The sequence below is a fragment of the Electrophorus electricus genome, chromosome 17 (genome assembly GCF_013358815.1).
Source record: "Electrophorus electricus isolate fEleEle1 chromosome 17, fEleEle1.pri, whole genome shotgun sequence".
NCBI classification, from domain to species: Eukaryota; Metazoa; Chordata; class Actinopteri; order Gymnotiformes; family Gymnotidae; genus Electrophorus; species Electrophorus electricus.
In genome coordinates this window covers 7,527,550-7,552,756 of record NC_049551.1, presented here as the reverse complement: position 1 = coordinate 7,552,756, position 25,207 = coordinate 7,527,550, and the positions used below count along the sequence as shown (strand labels likewise).

At 41.9% G+C, this 25,207-nt stretch overlaps 1 protein-coding gene across 4 annotated transcripts in view; it reads left to right on the top strand.

Moving 5' to 3' along the window:
• Nucleotides 1-9,860: 9,860 nt before the first annotated feature.
• slc12a2 (solute carrier family 12 member 2) overlaps nucleotides 9,861-25,207 on the top strand; it is a 47,017-nt gene continuing 31,670 nt past the window's right edge. For all 4 annotated transcript variants that reach the window (XM_035535397.1, XM_035535395.1, XM_035535396.1 and 1 more), the window contains exon 1: nucleotides 9,861-10,936. In XM_035535397.1, coding sequence (XP_035391290.1) covers nucleotides 10,370-10,936 — 567 coding nt within the window. In that variant the 5' untranslated portion in view covers nucleotides 9,861-10,369. The remainder of the gene's footprint in view (nucleotides 10,937-25,207) is intronic.

Below are 25,207 nucleotides of genomic sequence, written 5' to 3'. Positions count from 1 at the left end.
AGATTAGAAGAAAGTTACACTAGTGATTATACGAGGAAGTAACTGAATACTATTAAAAGGAAACAGTAAGAATTCAAATGTAACAAAACACTTCTTGTGTTATTATGTATTTTATTGTGAAAATCCTGTCAGTTCAGGGATTACACTACTGGGTAATTGATGATATAGCTTGTTTGTTAAATGGATTTCTGTAGAATGGTAGCATACAAAAAACAACTGAAAGACAGAAATGATATTAGATGTATTTTATGATGTATTTTATAGACTTGGCAGTTTAGCATTTACTTATTCCCTTTGGTACCACACAGTGAGCACACGAGCATCATGAGTTTTGGGCAATTAAATGGATCATGAAAACAAAATGTTGTGATTAGCTAGGGACTGTATATTAAGATCTAACAGAACACTGCAGCGCTCCAGCTGTCTAACTCTCATGTGTAAATATATCTTATTGACACAAGGCTACTTGAGATGGGACTGGCCACATCCTGCAACTAACCCTTTTTTTCAGGAAAATATTAACACCACATTTGGTAATACTGCTAGTTACTGTTAAGAACATCCAATCAAGAACAAGTCTGAGAGCTCATCTCTGCATGTTTGCACCATGTGCCTGTGGGTTCTAATTGATTTCCCATGGTTATGGTAATGACCTGACAGTTTGTGCAGGAGTCGCAGATCTCTGTTGGCTTCTCTGACAAGGCAGTGGCAAAAGTACTTGCATAAGGTAGCCATTAGGTTTTTTTTTTTGACATCTGGTTGCCAAATACCTTCTTTATTTACAGAATAAATATTTGCATGAAAATCATTTTACCATTGCTTTATTTATAGCCATTGAACAATCTCAGCTGTGCTCAGAATATCAGTTTTGCCTGATGTCTAAAGGAAGGCTCGTAAAACAATCTGCTCCTGTTTCTGTGTCACTGAGATAAGTGCACCCGCAACAGGTGGAAAGAGCTATTAAAACAATGAGGTAACTTTAGAACTACTACATCCTCCTCAACATCTTTTTTTTTTCAGATTAATAGGAATGTCCCTAATGCCAAAATTGATTCTGGGATTACATGCATTCCTATTTGTAAACCTGTACTTACATGGAGACATTTTCTAGAACCAGAACAGATTTTTTTTCAACTAATAAAAACATTTATTTTTAATTAAAAATTGTGTTTATTTTTTCAGAAAGCATTAGGTTGTAATAAATAATTTCTAATTATTACATGAGAATCGATGACATTTATGACCACTGCTTTTTGTTGTCACAGAAGCTCTTCAATAACAAAAGTCACTCTTGTTCAGCAAACTTCATAAGCAAACATGAAATGATTAATGATGTGCCATATACCGCAAGCCCAACACTCATTTTTCCTGGATAGCACAATGTTCAGGTTTCAATTACCATAACTCAGTTACTCAGCCTTCAGTGACCTACTCTAAAGGTCAAGAGAAATTATAAGAATTACTCAACATTTGACCAGTGTTTATAGATACTAAATACGGACACAATCAAATGAAAGCTATGCAATGTGCATTTTGAAGGGTTGGCATTTACAATCTATCTAAGAGTAGCTCCTTGTGTATAGCAGAAACAAAGGGGCAGAAAGAACAGTCTGAAGTGATGCTTGGACATGCAGCACAGGACTTTACGAGTTCCCCAGGCTTCTCTAAATGCCTCAGGAAGTTTTAGCCTGGGTTTGCTCCAGAGACTGTGGCTACAGAATAGATTGGCATCACGTAACCTATGTATGCTCTGTAGCTGTTCCTGTGCATACAGTCCAGTCTGCTCGGTTCTAATTCCTCTGTGATGATGTTCACTCGCCCAGCTGACCAGTACTGTGTACCATGTCACTCCGTCTGGCGACTTCCCTGAGTGCCAGTTTTTCTTTACACTGTTTTCAGACATGCTGGCTCCTTTTAACAAACCGTGCCAGTGGCGAGGCACGACGTTCTGGGTGGCCCCTAATGAGAAGAAAAAGAATGCAAAATTCCAACCATGTATTTAAACCAACACATATCAACCAGGTAAATGGTCTGATAAAAGTCTTGTAACAATTTAACAGCGTCAAGAAACAGTGCTGCAGCAAGCCCTTGTAATTAAATTTCACTTCGGTGTCTATGCTTGTCTATTGCCCTCTAACTGTTACTGTCCAATTCTTAGAGGGAGGCATGGGGACATGCTTGGCTTTTTCATAGTATGTCAGTTCATCTTAGAGATTGGCCTCCAAATATGACACATCTTTTTCATTTTGTAGTGGCTGTGGTAATTTAGCATGTCACTTGCCTAGAAGCAAGGGACATGTGCAGAGCTTCATTAGTTCAGACTGAGGTGAAAGGGCAGGAGATAACAGCATTCAGGCAGCTGGGGAAGACGTAAGGACTCATCATGATCTTGGGCAAAAGCTTTTTTTGGAAACCCCTCCCCTGCACTATGCATATGTCAAAAGTTAGCACTACATACAGTAAATGCTAAAAACCTGATTACACACTGTCCAGAATATCCTTTTGGAATGTCAAGAACAGTATTCCATGAGTCAATGATAGAAATACTTAAATGATGCAATACCTCCCTCATTAAGCATCTCAAATACAGGCACAACTTGGTTTATATCTCCCTAATCCAGACAATTCATTTATATACATTATCAAAGCAAAACCAATGAGAAAAAACAAACCATAGGTTAATTACCTTATAGAGGTTTATTTCACATCTTCATAGATTTACTGATTTAAACATAATCTACAGATATGATTTTTACATCCACAGTGGTGCTTCTGTAATCTTTGACCTGCCTTAGGTCTTGATGTCTGAGGCTCCCCAAGGCCCCTGGCAGTCAGAGATTCCTGGGCACGTGTCCCAAAGGCCTGAGCAGTAATCCATCCCTGGCTCCATGTTAAAGGAGTCCTTCCCCACATCCCATAAACCATCCCAAGAACTGCAAATGGAATGTTCTAGCCAGCAAGCACAACAATGAGCACATTGAAATGATGTCATTTTATCCTATGACAAACATAGTCAAGCAGCACTTGTCATTTTGTCATTTTACATTACTTCAAGATTAATCAGATGTCCAAAATGAAGACATTTGCTATTTCAAAAAACCATTCTATCTATAAGACACTGAATCAAGATCAGGTGCTGTACATGATACAGTGTCCTTCCTGTGACTGGCCTGATCTCATTGGGTGGGATGTGAGGTGAGAGAGAGAAAGAAAATACAGGGCCAGAAATGAAGGCATCACTTGACAGTTTTATTGCCACCTCCTTCACCCTGCATACACCTTTTAAACATTTTTAAGGGAACATTAGTACAAGGAAGTGTCATCTACCAGTACATTTAATGACTAGATTAAATATAACCCAAGTAAACAATAAATATATATTTGTTTCTTTAAATATTCTAGGCCTACCATAGTTTCAAGTCTAAAACAAACTGTAAAACTACCAGTTTAAACAGTGCCATTATGCAGTCACAGTAAATTTGTTTGTAAACACACTAGAGTAAATTCTTCAGTGAGTATCAAACAATGCATTACTTACAGCTGTGGCCTTTCATCTACCACCAAGACTTCCATTAGTGCCCCAGTAAAGACCTTTAACAGGTTTTACCATTTCTTTACTCTTATTTCGGAGGGTTCAAAGTGATAGCTTAACAGCATATGTTTGAAGAACTAGCATAAATCCAAGACTAAAATAACAAAAACTCTACAGTACAGGTTAAGAAATTCAAAGGGTTGTACAATGCACAGCTACTGAAAGAACTCAACAGCCTGAAGGAAGTACAGCCCTGATGAGAGAGTATGGTCAGAGTAATCATGCTCAGAAAGAAATGTGTAGAGGTAAGTGTGAATTAGAATGGGGGCTCTGATGAGGGTTCTGAGAGAGACTTCAGCTTTTTAGAATCTATGGGTATTGCACAACCATTCACGCCGATGCATAAAATCTTTTAAAAAAAATCAGCCAGCAGCCAGGAGAGTGTTTAAGAACTTCAGAGGTCCATATGTGTATGTTCAACAAAATACAGATAATGGAGCATTGTGCAGATCTTTTATTTAGATTGATTACTTTGATAGTAGAACATCCTTTCCTCCATGCATGATGCCCAAGAGGGTGATGGTCCATTACTTGTGTATCTAAAGTAAAGCTCACAAGTACAGATATAACCAGACATGGAATAAAAAATTTGTCATCTGGTTAAAATGATTTAATCAAAAATCCTGATCAAGTGTCAGTTGTCATATTTGCAGACAGTTGGTATTTAATGAGGTGAATCACAAAAAAAAAAGGATGACTATGCAGATTAGTTATGTTTTTTGAGGGCACAACAATTTCCTCTGGGGTATAAATATGGGAATCTGTGTGCAAATGCTGATATTATAATGGTACTGAATGTGGTTAGAAGTATAATTCTAATTTTGACCTTTGATGATTTTATTACTCCTAAATGTCACTGTTTATTTGTTACTCCAGATTAAAAGTTGACAACACTATTACTGTATAACTAAGGGCCCCCCCTGGGGGGGGGGGGCATGTGATGATGCACCAAGCAACAAGCCAGAGGGATGCGTGCACTGAGACTGAGACACACATATGGTTCATATTAATTATTTCTAAAATTTTTCATATTTTAGCAATGTGTTTTTCTTAATGTCTTATTATTATACCATTGTACATTTTGAAAATAGATGTCATGGATGTTGTTCTTTAAGTAACCTTAAATGTGGAATTGCTAATAATAGTTGCAACCACATTGGATATGTTGCTCAACATAAAATATACAGTAGATCAAGACCAAATAATGTAAAATAATGTAAAATAAAGGAACAGTTTTAGTAGTGTCACAATGAGAAATAAGATAAAGGTGTCAAAGCAACTATCCATATTGCTAGATAAAAAAGATAAAACCTGGCACCTGATGAGGTTTAATTGATCATTACAGACATGAGCAATTGTTCCACCAACTATTCTTTTAAAAGAAAACATTCCTAATGTTTAATGATCACCAAAAGTACCCCGATAAGTAGATTTGTCTGTTTCTTGTACGCTGAAAACACTATTTCTGGAGCTCTCCCTCAACTTATCTGAATGCTGGACTTTACACTTCAATATGCTTAAACAGTGCACACCTTTAACATCCCTAAAATAATTTGAACATCAGGGAAGAGAACTGAAATGTATCTGAAATGTAAATGTTGATTGTGCTAATAAGCAGATTATAATTGAATTATTTCTTATATAAGATTATTAAATTACGTATTTGATCATAGATAAGAAAAAGATTAAGACAGTAAAGCATTTAAACATTTTTTAAGAAAGTCTATTAGAACCATCTCATTCAAGCTGACTGAAGAGTGAATTGATCGTTCGCCTGTAGGGCGTTTTTCTTCTTCTTTCATTAAAAACATGCCAGAAGTAGCCAGCTGACATTCAATAGTTGCCGCACATGGATCTCGCTTGTTTCACTGAATCAAACAGTCTGACATGGGAGCTTTTGCACGAGAAATGGAATCCATCCTGTTTTGTTTTGTTTTGTTTTTTTCCTGCAGACAACTGCCTCTCAAATGCTCACTGTGCTGGATGGACTTTAAAAGATTTGAACAGTTATTTTGATGATTCTTTTTCAGTGTTTGTTGGCAACATTAGAGCCCCAGTTCTAAACAAAAGTAGCAATATTTGGACTTACAACATGTTGTGGCTGATGAAATGCATATGGGGTAAAGGGCAAAAATCACACAAAATTGATTTTGGTTGAACAAATCTTTAAATAAATTTGACAATCTCTGCTCATTTTAAAGTGTAAAAGTCAAAACTTTACCATTTTTTAAATGTACTGTCAATTCCAATCCACACACAATTCCACCTATGCAAACAACTAATGAAACCTCAGTTTCTGGCCCTGTATTTTCTGTCAAGTCCTCAGATAGTTATCTTTTCCACCACAAGTGACTTCATTGCATAATCCCTTCCACATGGCTGTTTAGATAGAGGTTTCCTAAACCACTATTATATCCTCAAACCTCCAAGAGCACTTTGGATTAACACATCAATAAACTCTTGCCATCTTTTCAAAATAGACCACATGAGAAAACAAGGCTAAAACACTTTGGTCTTAGTGCTAGAGTCCACTGAAGCGCAGAGCGTGGTGGTATTTAAAGAGTAGTTTGAGTGCATTCATGTGGACCAAAACAGTACTTTAGCAGTTCTTTGGATGAAGATTAACAAAAGCAATAAACATCTTGGAGTAATACAAAATAAACCTTCAAAACTAAAACTAAGACTTTTATTTGACTTTTATGAAGTATTATATTAAGTATTGAGGATATAGTTTGGAATAATAAGCACTATACAGCAATAATCATGCTACTGTGTTCTTACCATCCTACAGCATGAAACAAGTTAAGATCTCTTTTTTCATTAACACTTCTGAAGAGCTTCTCTACACAAGTGACAGTTCTGGATTAGATACATTCCAGCTTCAACCCACTGGTGGTTGCTACACAACCAGGAAATCCTGTTTTCAACAGATACAAAGTGCCTCACCTCACTCGAGTCAAACAAAATGAAACAAAGCACTCTACCTGTTACATTTGGCTTACTTGTACTACCAGATTTTTTCATGAACACATGTAGTAGATGCAACAAAGACACAGAGTGCCTGAGGTCCTTGGGCCATGAACCCAAAGGAATCCCCTATTCATTCCCAGAGTGGAGTCATATTTGGACCCCTTCAAACAAAGCTCTCGGTAACATTCTATAGCCAGAAAAGCCAGTAATTGTGAGCAATTGTGAGAACACAGTGGAGCCAAGCAATGACCTTTAAACAGCCCTGGTGTTGGGAGGGGCTTTGTTAATGTGAATGCCTCTCAGGAGCTTGGGTGAGAACATCCAGGCAGCCTGTGCCCCACCAGTGCAAAGGACCCTTTCGTACTGAATCACTATTCAGCAATGCTACATACGTTGTTGTGCTGGAAGGAAGCTAAATGTTTTGATGTAACGCAGCTTGGACCCCATGCTGGTTGGAAATTGTAAGTTTAAAAACAACCATACCAGTTGATATAACACAAAAAGACAAAATGTGTCACAATGACTTTGGTGAGTTGGAATGAAATTGTGTTTGGCTAGTGTTTGTTGGCCTACTACAGCCCAGGCGCATATGTGTGATGCTCACGCTGTAGTGAAAGCAAGCTGTGACTCCTGACTGAAGGGTGAAAATGACTTTCTGACATTATGATGGGACTTAGAAAGGCACCGTGACCCAGCCACGTGCACGGGTATGATTTTTTCATTTTTTTTTTTTTACTGTACTGAACCTCAGTCAAAGAACTTACCTTACAATCATTTGTGTAATTTGTTTTATTTTTCTTTTAGTTAGATTTTCAGATAATTAGACTTAGTGTATATATTCCATTAAAAATATCAAAATGATAACTCAGAATATCACATTATCATCACAGTATTCTTATCAGTGTAATTTATTTAGCTGGTTGGGAACTCTGGCGAAATCATAATGAAGTATAAAAATCTAACAATACTGACTCTGCAAAGCTCCAAAACCAGGAGCACTAACACTGTAAACAAATGTAGCAAAAGACCATGTGCCATCTGTTTGAACCTAAACATAGACCCATTAGCCTTCAAAGGACTATAAACAATAGATCGTGTTTAAGTGAAATCATGTCCTTGAATTGTTTCATAGCATGGTAAGGAGTTAATGCCAATTCAGGGCAATCCTCCCTTTTACTTCTTTTGGGAGAAACAGCAATTGATGCCCTTTGCCAAATGGACAGAAGAAAATCTTAGAAGCATGCGAGTTAACTGGCTGTCCAGCAGAGCTTGAAACAAGAAATCTGGGGTCATCCTGCTCCCCTATCCAAATCCTACAGCCACAAGACTGAAGCATCTTTTTTTTCCACTTTGGGGACCCTGTCTTTAATTACACCACACTAAGGCCTTTAATCAGTCCATCTATGCATTGTTTGTAGGATTAACGAAAAACACAGTTGATGGATTAAAACGTCTTTAAAGGATGGGAGTAAAGAGTTCTATATCCAATTACAAGGTTTAGATGGAAATAAAGATGTATAGAATAAAGAAATGTGTACAAAGAGTTGTTGACTTCCTGGACCATTAAAAGCCAATCTTTAAAACCCTTTCCTGTTTTTAGAACCAGAAAATCCTAACACTTACATTACTATTGTAGACTACGTACACTACTGTAGACATGAGCATATTTCCCGGTCATTACCCGCTTTGATATTGTTCAGTGGTTCAGGTGGTTGACTAGTAATCAGAAGGTTACTAGTTCAAGCCCCACCACTGCCAAGTGGGCCCCTGAGCCAGACCCTCAACCCTCAACTGCTCAAGTTGTATTCAGTCATAATTGTAAATTGCTTTTGGATAGAAGTGTCTGCTAAATGCTGTAAATGTAAGTAAAGGAAGACTTAGGTCATCAAAGTCAGTCTAGGGAAGATTGAGGATGGATACATTTTTCATACAGTTAAAAAAAGGGTTCCACACTTTGTGTAACTTCCATATGTAACCATTCATAATATATCCAGTTTCATAACACTAAGCATTTCTCTAAGGTGCCTTCTTCATATGGTATGAAAGGGAGGTAAAGCAGATTTCCAGTGGTGTAGTATTTATTGGCTCGCAAGAAGAGTGACAAAAGAAACAAACAAAACAGCTTCTGCACAGAGAGCGGGAGACCGATGAAGGGGTCACATGAAACAAGGCAACGGTGGCATTGGGTTCAATACATTTTCCTATAATATCTGTTAATGATTTGAATATCTCTGACCAGTACTGATACAATGAGGGGTAGGACCAGAATATGTGCAGATGGTGGCGACATCTGCCACATTCAGGGTCAATATTCTCATAGATTTGTGAAACTCTAACTTTAGTAAAGGAGAGGTATATGTGTGTGTATATATATATATTATATATATATATATATATATATATATATATATATATATATATATATACATACACACACACACACACACACACACACACACACACACACACACACACACACATCATACACGAGTAGTATATTATTTTACATTACATGAGACCATGTTTAAACACAGATAGATGATCTATTGACTTTGTTTAGCACACTACCACAAGAGAACTAGTTCAAGAAAAAATTACAAAGGTGTCTTATCTGATAAATTAGTGAATTGTGGAAAAGTTCTATCTTTAGTCTATTAAGTGCCTAAGTGCACTTCCAGTTTTGCCTGGGGTAGAAGAGATTTATTTAGCATGTCACTTTGTAAGTGGGCTAAATAATCAAGTCCACTGTTCACATCAAACCGGATGTATTTAGACCGGATGTAAGTTCTAAATATAGGCTACAAAAAGGAGAACTTGGACTGGACGGTGTTATATCCACAGACGTCGGTCTATCAACGTTTGGATCAAATATCCTACATACTCGAAAGGATAAGGTCTATCAACAAACAATTTAAAGGGCAAAAAAAAAACCAAAAATGATAACTGGCTCTAGTCTCACTGGCTTTACTTAGTCTCCACCCTTAGACATACCGCACACCAGCTTCATTTGGAGTTCAGCCTTAAAAGAGATGCTGATAAATCGTATATACATATAATACATACACACATTAGCTGCAATACATTACGTATGGAGCCGAGACGAAAGTGGGGAAAAAAAACCTCTCGAACTGGTCACTTGCTTCAGTATTGTCCAAGCAGAAGCATTACGCTACAGTAGTCTCCACCCTTCACGGCGTTGGTTCCCCTTGTTGGGGAGCCGGAAATCTCGCGAGATTATCTCTGACGGGAGCCCACCCCTGAAGCGATGCCCTTCTGCAGTGAGTGTATATAGCAGCGAGAGAGTCGCTGCAACCATAGGAGGAGTTGCGGCAAGGTCGCCACAGCATCACACGGTAAGCTGGCTAGCCAACAATCTCTCAGCGCCACGGTGTCGAGAAGCAGACGTAGGTCATTTGCGTGTGTACAGAGCGGAGAGCCTAAGGACGAAGACTCGCCTTGGATAATTCATCACAGCCTCAAATGCTTATCCGGTCCTGTAAGCTGATGCCTCTCGCGCCAAGACTCGTGTCGTCCGTGTGAGCTTACTAGCATTCTCCATTCACGTTCGCATGTGAAAAGTGCGGCTCGTTTGAGAGCGACAGCGGTCTCCGCGGCTGAGTTCGTGCGCAGAAATTAGACGGGTCTTCCACCATCGGCGGAGGGAGAGGCACTGTGGCTAGTTACAGCTGCGGCGCGCAAGACAATAACTAGCGCGAGGATAAGTGGGATCGCTGCACTTCTGTCGCCGCACACGAGTTTCCTCGCGCGTTAACTGGGACAGCGTGTCTGCTACCGGTAAGACTTGCCATGTCAGCGCCGAACAGTCTCTCCCCCGCCCAGGGAGAAGTCCCCCCGCCAGAGACGGACAGTCTGGTCGTGGACAGTGGCTTAAAGCCCGCGGGTCCGACACCTAGCCAGAGTAGGTTCCAGGTGGATCTCGTGGCGGAGGCAGGCGGCGACGCTTGTGGAAGCGACAAAACGCCCGGTTCCGATTGCTCTCCGCTAGCATCTGGCGACAAGGCGACTCCCAACGTGGACAAGACAGCGGAACAGGTTGGTGTTGAGGACGCGAAGGGCAGATTTCGGGTGGTGAACTTTGCGGACGCGAGCGCGGCCTCGAGCCCAGATGCTGCGCCTGCGGAGAGTGTCCAGAACGGAGACACCGTGATGAGCGAGGGCAGCCTGCATTCGTCTACCGGAGGCCAGCAACACTATTGTTATGACACTCACACCAATACCTATTACCTGCGGACTTTTGGCCACAACACTATCGATGCCGTGCCGAACATCGATTTCTACAGACAGACCGCAGCGCCCTTGGGAGAAAAGCTCATCAGACCCACCCTGTCAGAGTTGCACGACGAGGTAGATAAGGTAAGATAATCCCATTCTCGGGATGGGGGGACGTGTCTCAGATGTCTCAGTTCCAGATGCCGCACAATGTCTTTGTTACCGAACACATTTCTTGGTTGTAATTGCTTTTCAGGAGGACCTGTTAAGGCGAACGGCAAATGCATGTGACATTGATCTGACAGGATTTGATCGCAGTCCTTTCCCACTCACACCTACATCTGGAAGTGTGCAACGTTTTAGTATACTGGTCCTTCAGTGTAACCTCTACCCTCCCTTTACAATTAAGTTACAACTGTTCCTGCTCAGTATCTGCTTACATTCAAAGTTAAGGCAAATTAAGCTTCCCATATTCAAAGAATAAAGCATATGACAACGTAAGCGTAATTTAAGACACTTATTATGATAATAACTTTTATTATTATTATTATTATTATTATTGTTGTTTTTATTATTATTATTATTATTATTATTATTATTATTATTATATTTTGTAGAGTGAACCTAGTTCTTGAATAGCTGTGCATTTTCTGAGTAATATCTGCTTATGGGAAGAATTTGGCTACAATATTTGTACAGTGCATGTTGATGTTTTACAGCACAGGTCAGGCAGCATTTGGTTTGGTGCCTCTTTAGAGGCAAGTTATCTGTATCCGATAAAAAGCCCATTTGTGCCCAACTAGCCTGATGGAACGAGGTGGCAGACAATGATACAAAACGAAATAATTTACAATTTGTAGCACAATGCTGATGTGTGGATTTTGGGAGCCTAATCACTGGCAACTGTGCATTATCTGCAGGTGGGCAAGTCAACTGACATGCAGACTTTCTATATTTCCTTACTTTTAAAATGTATTAATCTTGAAGCGCTTGAGCACGCTTATTTCATCTGGTGGTTTCCTTAAGTGCCAAGACCAGAGTAATCCTTGATTAGACTTGGTGGGTAAAGTATTTCTGATTTGTGTTTGAGTAGCCTTGCCAAAGTATGGTCATGTCAATTGTATAAGATGGACATGCTCACCTTACTGTTAATAGCTAAATGTTTTAAGCAGGGAGTATGGAGCAGGCCTGTTTAATAACGAGTGTGGTCTCCTTCCAGCCACAGTACCACAGATGTCAACGTTGATTCAGTGGAGGTGGAAATCAGCATTGTCAGTTGTCACACTGTGGCAGTGTTGCCTGCACACAAGAAGAGGCTGGAGGAGTTTAATGCAGGGGCACCCAGCTCCTCAAACTCCCCTGGTTCAACTCCTCGTTCATTAGTAGGTTTAGTGGGCATTTTTGAGCAGGGAAAATCATCAGGCTGTGCGGTACTCTAGCCCGTCATGAGAGGACTCGGACAGGCCTGGTTAATGAGCAGGGCTCAATACACAAGCCTTATCTTGAGGGTTCGGTTCCACCACATTTTTAATTTGCGGTCATCGTCTGTCCACAAAGTGAGAACACCGGTTTGGGATTTCAGACAGATAAATGTTGTTGTTATTGGAAGGTTGCAAGGTAGAGCGTGATGTTCGAGCAAAGGCGTTGTTTTGTGAGACATGAACTCGCACTGCTCCAGATGAGTGGAAAAAGTGCAGAATGTCTGCCCATCTGTCCGCCTACAATCTTTCCTTCTCGTTTTTTCCTCACTGTTGCGTTTGCTCAGTTTTTACTTTGTGCTGTCTCCTCAGTTCTCTTCTCCTTCTCCTCCTCTTCCTCCTTCCCCTCTCCTCTCCTCCTCTTCCTCTCCTTATTGAAACCTTTCTCAGACTGACGCGCTTTGCTGTGTTATTTGGCCGGCCTGTAAAATCGTACCATGTCCGTTCAAGCTACATGGCCTTCAGAGACTGAACATCACGCTGCCATAGTTTAGGTCTCACTGATAGCGTCCGCCGCAGTGCACACGTTGACCCAAAGACACATAAAAACTTGTGTTTTTTTTTTTTTTTTTTTTTAAACCTTGCCTGTGCCTGGTGCTGTTATCACGTGTTCCACAGTGAGTGTGGAATGGGTCACATGCATAGGACTGTCATAGCTGAGCTTTTCAGTATAGCCTACTGGGTCTCTCACTCTGTCCCACATTTTGACTCTGTCCATTATTCACTTTTTCAGTGACCCAAGGCAAGGCAGTCATAGTTCCTCATTGAATAGCTTTTATCTTGCTGACTATAAAACATTGTCTCACTTTGAGCTACATGTGTGACTTTCACAAAAGTGTCCATCATTAACCAGATAAATGTCTGTAGTCTCTGTGTTGGGTCATGTTTGAAGTCAGTTACATGCATCTGCCAGTTACATGCACCTGTTCTGCATAATTCTTTTCTGTGCCATCCCTGCACACTGTGTAAGGCTGGTATTTGAATTCAAAGGAGCCATGGTTTTGATTCAACTAGTTTTTCCTACTGTAGTTATCTGGCAGTTATCTTGCTGTGAATCTGACCAAATGGAAATGATGTTTTGTTGGCTGCCCTGGGTGGATCTAAAACAGAAATCCAGTCTGTACCGATGCAGTTTTGCTGTGGCCATTAAATAGCACTGGCTGCATGGTTTGCCCTTGGTACTCGCTGTACGCGTCTCCTGGCTATTCACGCGGCGCGATATTATGTTTTCGGAGCTGCCCAGCTGCGCTGCCGCTCGGTAACACCGGCGGGAATGGGGTCGCGGCTCGCTGGCCGCAAGACCCGCGCCTGGACCGGTGTGATGTTGACCAGCTGGAGGAAAACTGACAGGGCACGTTTATTCAGCACGGCGCGCTGGAGCAGAAGCAGGCCATGCTGAAATATTGATGTGTGCTCTGCTGGCGTGAGGAGGTGGGGTTCTTACATCAGCAACACAGAAGGACTTTATAACGCTGCCAAGGTGTGGAAAGAGCTGTTAAATTGTCATCCAAATACCAATTTAAAATGATTTTATAACATTGTTTATCAAATACAGTGCAGTTCATGACTAATTTGGCAGTGACACAATTTCCTTTTTTTTTTTTGGCTCCATTCTGCAGCATACTGGATTTGAAATTTTATTAGCCATATGGGTTCTTGTGTGTGACCGTCCAATAGAATATCGATGTAAAGGTGATTTGGTACAGGTTTGCAGGAGGGGTATAGCAACTTTGAAGAAATTCGAAGTAATTAAGTTCCACGAATAACTGTGTTGTAGGTTTCTGGCGCTGCACTCACAGGCTGCGCCCCCCGCCCCAGAACTGAATGTTCTGTCTCTCAGTACAGGATTACCAGGTTTACATGCTGTTTTCCTGTTTAGCCTTGTTTCTCAGACGTGGTTCATTGGTGATACCTGAGCTCCATTGAATTTTACAGACGACGTCAATCTGTTAAGAGACTTTTGATGTGATGCGAAACTTGACACTTCCATGTGAGCCTGCACATGACCACCTGACTGGTAGATTGTATAAAGACAGAGGGATGGACCCTTCATTCCCAGTTACAGAGGACATGCGGCACTGCTGAGACTTGTGCCTGAATAACTACTGTGAAGTCCCCCTCACAGCTGGTAGAGTTGGGGGGAGGGGGGCGTAAGGCACAGTTTAATAGTTTTATAAAATTTAAATGGTTATTATACAGTTGTTTGTTTTTTAAACATTCTTTTTTGAGATTAACTAACATTGTTTTGTTTTTTTAAATAGGGGGCTGAATATTTTTTTCCAGATAATTAGGTTCTTTATTTTTCTAAAAATACGCAAAGTTCCTGAATATAGATACTTGTAAATTGACAGTTTTTATTTAAAAACAATTTTAAATTAGCCTACTTCTAAAAAAAAATAAAAAGTGCTCTAGGTGCATGGATTTAATGTTTCTTAGATTATGTCTGTGCTATTTATTTAGTTACAAATGCAACAAACCTCTTTTCTTTGTGGAGCTGTAAAACATTTGTTGCACCTTTAAAACATTGTTTAGATTAGCACTGATCCTGCATGTTCCCTGACACTGCTGTGAAAAAAGGTTCTGTCTTTCTGACTTACCTCTTGTCTAACTCTGTAACTGTTTGTTTGTACTATATTTAGGATATATCTATATCTTTGAGTAGATTATTAGATTGTAATTTCTGACAAATGGGAGGTTGAATGGGGAATTTCCAGGAAGGGGATAGAGACACTCTGTCAATAATGACAGCAATATAAATAAAATACTCTCGCCATTCATTTTAATGATTGGAGGGACTGCACTACACACTTATAAATAAGACATTTTGAAAATGTTTGTCCTTTGAAAAAGCCCTTAAGTATATTGCATGAATGGTGCTAAGTAGTAAGCAATAATCCTTCATTTCTAAATCTGGCAACCCCCTTTTTATGCCACTGAAGCTTGTGGTTCATCATCCTGCCTGTTTGGAAGTGTTTTTCAACATGGGGAGAACTTCCCCAGAGGGCGTAAGAGCAGTTTTTCAGATTTTTCTCAGGAAGCGGCCCTGTAACTTCACTGTCTAGTTTGTCCATGTCCCACTGAAAGACATTATTTTTGCCTTTATGACAAATGGTTATGTCTATTACCTTGTTTTAGAATGCAGGCTTTGTTGTACACTCTCATGCTGGATGATGGGGCATGTTGCTTTTAGCGCTTGTTTTATGTTTATTATTATTATTGATTGGTGTTTTCCTGTCCTTCGTAGCCTACTGAAACATAGCCCATGTTCTTTTAACCTTTTTTCCATATGCTGCCCAGAGTTGGTGGTGGTTGTTATTATAGTGTCATTTAACGCTATTAATCTGTACCTGAGGGGAGTGTTTGTTTTATAGCACAACTTGCATTTAATGTAAGTGACTAGGCTGTTTGGCTGTCTGTGCAACAGGCGGAGTGTTCACTCTGGGAACTGTTTAAAAGCCAGGTGTGTTTTTAAAGGCCAGACCAGGCTGCAGGTGGGGGAGCTCTGGTCGCCTAGCACCTCATGTGGTCATAGTGATGCCAGTCTCTAGGGAAGGCATGAGGACAAGGGTAGAGCACAACAGGTAGCCTCCTGTGGCCCATCAGAACATGTCACACCTGCAGACTGAAATGTAGCAATTGACGGGGTTGCTGTCGCAACTTGTGTAGGTTTTCACATTCGCTTCATCTGACAGTGTTGTCCTTGCATGTTAACAGCCAAGCCAAGTGTGTGCCTGCCTGTGTTTTATGTCCAAAGCCTTTCTATATGAAGGCTCCAGGCCAGACCATTCGACTTCTGTTCTTCACTGCCCTGTGTTAAACAGGGCAGCAATAATGTTTGTCATCAAAATCATCTAAATCAAAATCGATCTTATCAACTACTTATATAAATATATATATTTTTATAGCTGTTTTGGGGACATGGCGAGCGCCTGAGCGTTCTGCAGCAGTGTGTGTTCTAGAACCCATCACTCATTTACCTCCGCTCTGGCTGGAAGAAAACAAAGCTGCCTGCGCTTTGCCTGGTTTGGCCTCTTTGGGGCTTCCACCTTGCTAAAGGCACATTTCTCTAAAACCAGTTTGGACTACTGAAGAGACTCATCAGAGAGGTTGTCTCCAATGCTGGAGCATAACTTTGTGACTCAAAAATGTTGCATTGGCCCAGAACAGCAAGGCGGATTGAACTGAAATGCCTTGTGGTTCTTTTACCAGCCATGGTCATTAGGACGGGGATCCTGTAGCCACCTGGAGTAAGATCCCCAGCTCAGTTCTGAGCTAAATCTGCAGCTCCGAGCAGGAGCTCGGCCCTCTGGGAAAGAATCTGACAGTAGTGATCTCTCTCACAAGCCAAGTGTGTGCCTGCCTGTGTTTTATGTCCAAAGCCTTTCTATATGAAGGCTCCAGGCCAGACCATTCGACTTCTGTTCTTCACTCAGTCGTGACTTCTGCTACTAAAAGCTCTCGGGGTGTTCTTTACTCACCATTTCATATTTAGTCTGTGTCATAATGAGCCCTTAACCGTTGGCTCTGCTGCATTAGATGTTAGGAAATGAATGTACTTAACCTGAGCAGTAAGATTTTTTTTTGTTTTTATCAGAGTAGGAAGTGAAAGCGTTAATCAATAGCACTCTGGAAAGGCTTTATCTCCTAAATGCTAATGTGTCTTGAGTAAACACTGGCTAAAGCAGGATTGCAAACACTGGAACACAGCTGTAAGTGTTAAAAGGGAAGTCAATGAGCTTGGCCAACACAGGAAAGGCTCTGGGTATGTTGAATCTGGCAATATCTGACTACACATGGTTGTGTTGATTATCTATCTCTGCCTTCCTCCTTCACTCACTCACACACACACGCGCTTTCGTTCTCATATACAAACGCATAGTCTCGCACGTGCTCTCTGTCTCGCCCTCAGACTAACTCTCTCGCTTTGTGCTAACTCTCACTCTCCATCTGCCATCTTGTCTTTTAAGAGGCCACGTGCTCACTGCCAGACCTCTTAACTTGTGATGTCAGAAACAGGAAGCGAGCAGGCTGCAGGCCTCCTCGGCATGCCGGCGATCTCGAGATCTGGCGTACGACCTATTGTTGCCGGCTGAGGTTGTTAATGTAAACGCTGGCAGTCTCGCAGGTGGTATGAAGGAGCGTTGAGCTCACATCCTTGTCAGCTGTTTGTCACCGAGCCTTTTATCAGCTGCCATGTGGTAGCCCTGATTGGAGATCATTTCCATTTGTTTTTGCAGAAGTGAAGTTTTAATGCTTCACCTAAAATGTATGTAGATTGTTTATCCATGCCAGGCTGGTGTTTTTAACAGAAGTGTTAAACAGGGCAGCAATAATGTTTGTCATCAAAATCATCAAAATCAAAATCGATCTTATCAACTACTTATATAAATATATTTTTTATAGATGTTTTGGGGACATGGCGAGCGCCTGAGCGTTCTGCAGCAGTGTGTGTTCTAGAACCCATCACTCATTTACCTCCGCTCTGGCTGGAAGAAAAAGCAGCCTGCGCTTTGCCTGGTTTGGCCTCTTTGGGGCTTCCACCTTGCTAAAGGCACATTTCTCTAAAACCAGTTTGGACTACTGAAGAGACTCGTCAGAGAGGTTGTCTCCTAAAAGGCAGCCCTTTTTGCTATCCTCAGCTCTGGGAGAAGACTTGATCTGGTCTGTCCTAACTGAACCCAAATTGCCAGCCTTGTGTAGCTGATGGTGGCCTTTTGTTTTTGGATCGTGTGGGGTTCCAACTTTTAGCATGGCTCTAGCAGGTGATGAGAGCTCCCAGCAACAATGAGAGGCTCCGTTGCCTAGTGAGGAAGTCCTCTTTGTTTGCAAATGAGATCAGATTGCATTCTTGTGGCTTTGTTTTACATGTACACTATTTCATACCTAGTTTCTTGCAAGCAAATTAATTGCCAGCTCTGAAATTGGCTTGTTGTAGTGGTCGACCAATTAATCAGTTTGGCAATTAATTAAATGCCGTTTGGCTGAAAGGTGTGCGTGTGTGTGTGTGTGCGTGTGTGTGTGTGTGCGTGTGTGTGTGTGCGCGTGTGTGTGTGTGCGCGTGTGTGTGTGTGCGCGTGTGTGTGTGTGCGCGTGTGTGTGTGTGCGCGTGTGTGTGTGCGCGCGTGTGTGTGTGCGCGCGTGTGTGTGTGCGCGCGTGTGTGTGTGCGCGTGTGTGTGTGTGCGCGTGTGTGTGTGTGCGCGTGTGTGTGTGCGCGCGCGTGTGTGTGCGCGCGCGTGTGTGTGCGCGCGCGTGTGTGTGCGCGCGCGTGTGTGTGCGCGCGCGTGTGTGCGCGCGCGCGTGTGTGCGCGCGCGTGTGTGTGTGCGCGCGTGTGTGTGTGCGCGTGTGTGTGCGTGTGTGTGCGTGTGTGTGTGTGTGCGTGTGCGTGCGTGCGTGCGTTAATAATTTTTATATTTAAAGTATGTGCACTGCAGGCAGAATGCAGATATACTAAAGCAAACACAGATAATCTAGACAATAGTTTTATTTGTTGTTATTATTAAATTGCTCTATTTTATTAAAAAACATGCCATTGCCATTATATATTATATATCTCCCTACTCTCCATCATCAGCTGACCACTAATTTGGTCCAATCATATGAAAGATGGGCTCAAACATAGTAGCTCGGGACAAATATTAGTAGACAAATGGTTATAAATCCTAATCCCATTTTTCATACTTTAAAAACACTTCTGAGGGGCTTGACATGTCCTCTGTACAGGATTGTAAAATCAGTTTAGCCAAAGCTTCAAACTTCACCCAGTTTCTACCTATTTCATGTGTCATTTAAAGTAGAATTCCAAGATGGTATTTGTCCAATAACTGGAAGAGCCCCACCTTCTTTCTTTGTTTTAACCCTTTGAGAGAATTCTCTGGCATTATCCCCATTTGGGGATGGAGGGTTGGCGGTCTCCACATGCTCCTCGCTGCTGTTTTGTCCATGGCTAACGGCTTTTCACACAAGATCAGGTGAGTCTGTAAACAGTCCATTCGGAACATAAATGACTGCGTGGCTGTGTGCTGGACATTTTTGCTCTAACTCTTTATGACCGGGTTGGCGTAGTGCACCCTGCCTCACTTCAGCAGTGCTGTACAGTGCTTGTAGCTCTCCTGGAGAACAGACAAGTTGGGCCGTGTGCTGGAGACACCTGTCCCCTGCTGGGTCTCTGCTTCTGTCCTGTCCCAAACTGTGATTGTTTGTTTCTCTTGGCCTTGCTGAGTTTGCCATGTTCTGATCACCTTGAAGTCACGTTGTACTCATTAAATGGTCAAAAATATGGCTCCCAAAGAGGCAGATATGTTTGTCCCAGCCTGGGCAGGTCAGCTGTAGGTTATCTTGCTGTGTAAACTAACATGCGTGAAGGCACATTCGAAGAGGAAGGCAGGAACTTGGCAAACATGGTATATGTGGCGAACTGTAATTGCATCAAAGTGTGGTTGCTAAGAACCTTGTCCATGTTCATGGAGTCCCTAGTGGTATTGCATGACTAGCGAGGTGCTAGGAGACCACACCAGGCCATGGAAGAAGTACCTGCGATTAACCTTACTGCTGTTGCCACCTTATTGCGCAATAGGAACAGACTTTGAAGGATTCACATTTGTGCTGATTTTAAATGAATAGTTTATATTTAAGGTTAGAAAAAAAGAATGTTCAAGTTTCTGCTAAAGCAAATGGGCCTGACTGCATTTGGCTTGTCTTAATTGTTAGTCTTTTTCGTACATTGGGGGGGGGATGTGTTTGTTTATAAACACGCACAGGAAACAAGCCAATTCCACTGGTGAGCTGCAGCCATGTACTCCCCGGACAGCACTCCACGGAAACATATATATTCAGAGATGAGGGATACATGTAATTCCGCAAGCAGCTCCAAAGGGCCGACCAGACTCCGTGCCCTGCAGTGCGTAGGTCACGGACTAGGAATGATGCCATTCCGTTAATGCGTCGCGCCAGAATGCAGTGACCGAGGCCGGGGGACAGAGGCATCTGAATGCCCAAATCCGTGCTCCTTCTCCAATCGACTTATCATGAAACAAAGTGTCCTTTTGAAGGCCCGGAATGCTTGCGAAATGCTGAGTTCTAATTGCATTTTCTAAACAAAGGGCTCTTTCAGTAGGCTGAGGCACCCACCTCTACCTCTCCTCAAGGTGAACCATTCACAGTAGTCTGTTTACAAAGGCTATGAGAAGTGGACTACGAGAAGTGCTCGTTTCCTATTTAGAGATGGACCTGGCTGACTTCCCTTTAGGGCCGAATACGGACTCGAGGCAGCAGGGCGCCGGTTGGCCTCTACAGAAGGGCCAGAATGGGAAGCAGGATGGTTGGGGCTCAGAATCCCTGGTGTAGTTTGGAATTGCACGAGGAAATGTTATGTGAGGCTTTTGCTGGTGGGTTATATCTTAGAGGTGAACTTTGTCAGTTCATGAAACCTTGTAACGGGTTGTAAAGTTATAACGAGTCGTGGCTCTGGTGCTGTCCTGTAAGAGGCACAATTACAGTTTCTTGTTGGGACTAGTCAGGATTATCAGTTTATCATGTTAATTTTCTTCTTATTTTTATCTAGATTTTTTGGCAGCATTTGTAAGATAAGGGAACAAAGTGTGCATTCACATCTTAACATATTTCCTAGACATTTGACCGTTTCCTTCCCAAACAGGTCTGCCTGGGTGAGGCATGGAAACTCCATGTCCTCTTGCATCTGTGTAGGAGTCTGCTGGGCTTACTTGGGATTTTACATTGTAGCCAGTCCTGTTTTCTGTTGCTTCATTTGGGTAGATAATGTCCTCTTCCTCAGCCATTGCAGTCTGCTTTCTGTGGGGTCATTTGGCCAGCATGCTACACCAAACTAATACAGTCAGTCTGGCATGACTCTCACGCGTGTAATATGGGACTTCACTGCCAAATGTCAAACTTTGACAGACACCCTTTCCCCTGCACCCTTCATGTAGCAAGTCTTAAGAGTTTTTAATAAATGTTAGAGAACATTTTTCTCCTGTCCCCCATTAAGATTAGCATCCACTGAGGGTTCTGAATAGCCTGATTGATACTGATGATGTTTAAATAGCCTTTGCTTTGGATCACATGGCTAAGTCAGAGGCAGTAAGATGACAGTAGGAATGCACATGTAATGTTATTATTTTTATTTATTTTTTTATTTTTTCCCAATGCTTGGTAGTAAATCTCTGTTAAAGTATATCAGACTTTTTCTTTACATACAGGCAAATTAGGTAATTCCCCCCCGTTCATTTATACAGCGTGTATCTAATATGGTCCTTGAAGCCTAAGAAACTTTGACCCACTAATCACATTCTTAAAATCTCTTTTCACACGGCTGTTCCAAGAATCTCTGCCTATGCACATAAGGAAAAGAACCCTTCAAGGTGAAAGTAAACAGAATTAATCCTTGGTGCCCTGCGGCGTTCAGAGCGACAAACGTCCCAGCCTTCTGGCAGTGTAGAGGAGTGGACCGTCCCTGTGCCTCTGTGTGTCGTGCGTGACATGCTGCGAGTCAGGATGGTGGCTCAGGTGCGATGCCCCTAACAGAGCAGCAGTGCCTTGCATGGTTGGCTGATGCTGCACTGACTCAACACCGTTTCAGCCACTGATTGCTTTCTCCATGGTGGGAAGCCACTGGCCATCACCAACACCTGCTGCTGCCTGGTATTGTTGTCACTGGACACAAGCAGACAATTAAAACAAAAAAAATTAAAAAATAAACAGTACCAGGTTCTAATTATTTGGATGGTCAGTGTTTCACCATAAACCTCACTTTGATGACTCATAAGCACTCTGTAATGGTATGGTACACACACACACACACACACTTCACCTTCCTTGTTCCCAAATAAGTTTCTGCCTTGTTTAAACCCACAGGAACGTTCGTCCAGTGCTATGCGTTGTTTCCCCGAGTGTTTTTCAGCTGCTCTGCTGCGTCCCAGTGCCTCGACTTGATCTGCCAGCACTATTTGCTTTCTTAGCCAGCTCACCGCTGTGCTTCTTTGTTTATTCATTATGGAGAATAAAGACACTCCAAACTTGCACTTGTCTCGCACCCCTTCCTTCACCCGTTACGTGTCAACTCAATTATGACTCAAAAAATGCGAGCGTCATCTCATAGGTCATGTCCAACTCCTGTGGGGTATTGTAATACACAGGTGTGTGTATGTAGCTCTTGCCTTTTAAAATGCAGGCTTTAAACAATTTTTTTTTTTTAATGTATTTGTTTATTTTTTTATTCCTAGTCTTCCTCTACACAATGTCACCCCTTCACATCATCAGTTAATATGTCAGAAAACAGATTTTGTAATTTATTTATTTTGCTTTTGAATAGGGCATCTATTTCCAGATCAAGGCATGCTTTGGGTAGGTTCCACAAATTTCCACCTTGGATGTCGCTGCTCTGTGCTCTGTTCCCTAATGAGTTTTAATTACTCTAGGACAGGGTTTCAAGGTCAACGGAGACTAATGACCTGACATAGAAGATGCCTGATGTGGGCTTCAGATCACACGGATGGTGAACATGTGTCTTGGAACGTCACCAATGCCCTCAGCAAGCTGCAGCAGAGAATGGAAGACTCAGCAGTTCATTAGCAATGCAGTAGTTTTCCAGTGGCACTGGTCGAGCAGGGCATCACAGTGGCAGCTGTGCTATAAAGTCCTCTGTGCATTTCCACATCTGCTTGAAGGTCTGGAATGAAGTTTGTTTGTTTTTGTTTGTTTGACATTTTTCATAATGTAAAAAAAGCAATTTGTGCAGTCTTGGATATGGGCAAACTGGGCCCGTGGTGTGCGAGCTGTTTTTACCCCCTCCTGTTTTACTTTTGGAAGGAAAAGTTAGAACTGTATTTGGCGAGTGGACATGAAACGGAAAAGCAAGGATCTGTTTCTTTGCCCTCGATCGGCCTTATGTAGTGCAGCATTATGTAAGGCCTTGTATATGAGGGCAACACTTCACAAGCACTCATGGATAGCACAAAAGGAGTTCTGAATCTGGATATTCAAATTATATTTTCGGGAACTGGTTAGTCAAGCTCTGAAGCAGCAATATTAAGATTATTTCCTGGGTTATGTGAAATTTGATCTGATATAGCCCATGCTCTGTTGTAACTAGGCTGATGTTCGATGCATATTAGTGTTGTTGAAGTGACCATGAACATTGTATTTCTCTGGCCCCGTGTGTCATAATAGGATCTCCTGATGTTCTAGGTCATTAGTTGTGCTGTGTCTTTGTATGTATACTTCTTTGCATATGTACACTATGTAAAACTAATGGGCAATGATCTTGTGCAATTGCCACCTAAATTATATTGATTATGGTCATTAATGACTTGCCTTGCTGGACTTGTTCAAGGTGTATTTAGATCTGCTCTTTAATAGCCTTTACTCATGGAACAAATGATGCTCAGATAAAGGTTGTTGAATATCCTAAATATTGGTGAAGGGTGTTTTTGTTTTTTCGGTGAAAACAACCAAAACGAGCACCTTTTTTTTTTAATAATGCACCTTTTTAAAAACTTTTAAATCTTTTTGTAGTTAGCAGTCAACTCTGCTAGTTTCACTTCTCATTTCCATTGCTTTACAGGCCAAAAAGAATATTAAAAATGCTTGCAGCAAAATTTGCATTTTAAACTGGAGGAATGCCAAAAGGCAGTGCTGCACACTCCTCACGCCTCCAAACAAAAACAGGCTGACATGCATCAACCTGCTTCACCAGGGTTTGAGTTCAGTTTCACGTTCATCAAAACCCATCGCATGGTAGATTGCGAAAGACTGGGTAAAAGTGCCACTGGTCTCCAAAAACAGGAGCAGAGAGGTGAGGGCAGTAGCAGTCGTTCACTGCGCCTGTTCAGGGATCCTCGTGCACTGCACGCCGCCGCTACGTTTACCCTGCATTCGCGTGCTTGTCTCATCTCATGATGGTTTCTGTAGATACTCAGTGACATGATCAGGGCATAGTGTAGGTTTGTAGGAGGAAAACATGCAACAGTGTAGTTGCCTCTCTTTTTGGGACAGTATATGCCTGTGAACCTAAAGGGATAGAATAGGATAGGATGGAATAGTGTCCTAATGACACATTGTCCAATTTTAGTTTTTTGTTATGTAAGTGGTGAGGGGCTACTGCAGTGTCAGTATATAAGCGCAGACAGTGACGTGTCCCACAGCTTTAGTACACTCTCTCTCTCCTCATTCACTACTGCCTCTCTCCCAGCTGTTCGATGGGCCTCTGCCAGAAACGCAGTGTACCGTCAACTTCCCAGGTTCACTCCAGCAGTCATAAAGCATGTGCACTGTGTCTGTTTTTGGAGCTCGGGCTAAGAGTGGGCTCATTTCTGTTTTGTTGTCTGTGATTTGATCTTGGGTGCACTTGTCTGTGTGCTTGTTAACACTTAGATTATAGCCGTGACACCTGATTTGGGACTCCAGCCGGCTTCAGTTGGTATCAGAACAGGCTTGAGTCTTTTGGAGAGGCGTTCACTACATGACTCCTGAATACTTGCTTTATTGGGGAAACTATACTGCGACTCGATGCAGTATGTGCACAAGTTGTCAGGATGTTGTAAATCTGCTCCAGCCCTGGGGGAGCATGGCTGCACTCCCCTTCAGGAGCCACTGAAACGAACATGAATGATTAGTCATGGAAGGAGGTGCATAAATTCTGCTTCATTACATCACTCTCTAGCTTCTTTAAGTACCTTGTATTTTATTCCGAAACCTGACAAATGAGCAGTTTGGAGACCTGTCAAGTCGGACAAGATGTATGTGGAGGCGCAATACACTCGCAAAGCTAAGTAGACGTAATGGTAAAGGAATGAGTGATTTTTCTCAAGCAGTCCTGACTGCACAAATTCCTCAGATCGTATACCTTCTACTCACTGGGCTTCTCAGAAACATTCTTTGACAGACAGTGGTCTAGCTATGTGGCACTTAATGTTGGGTGT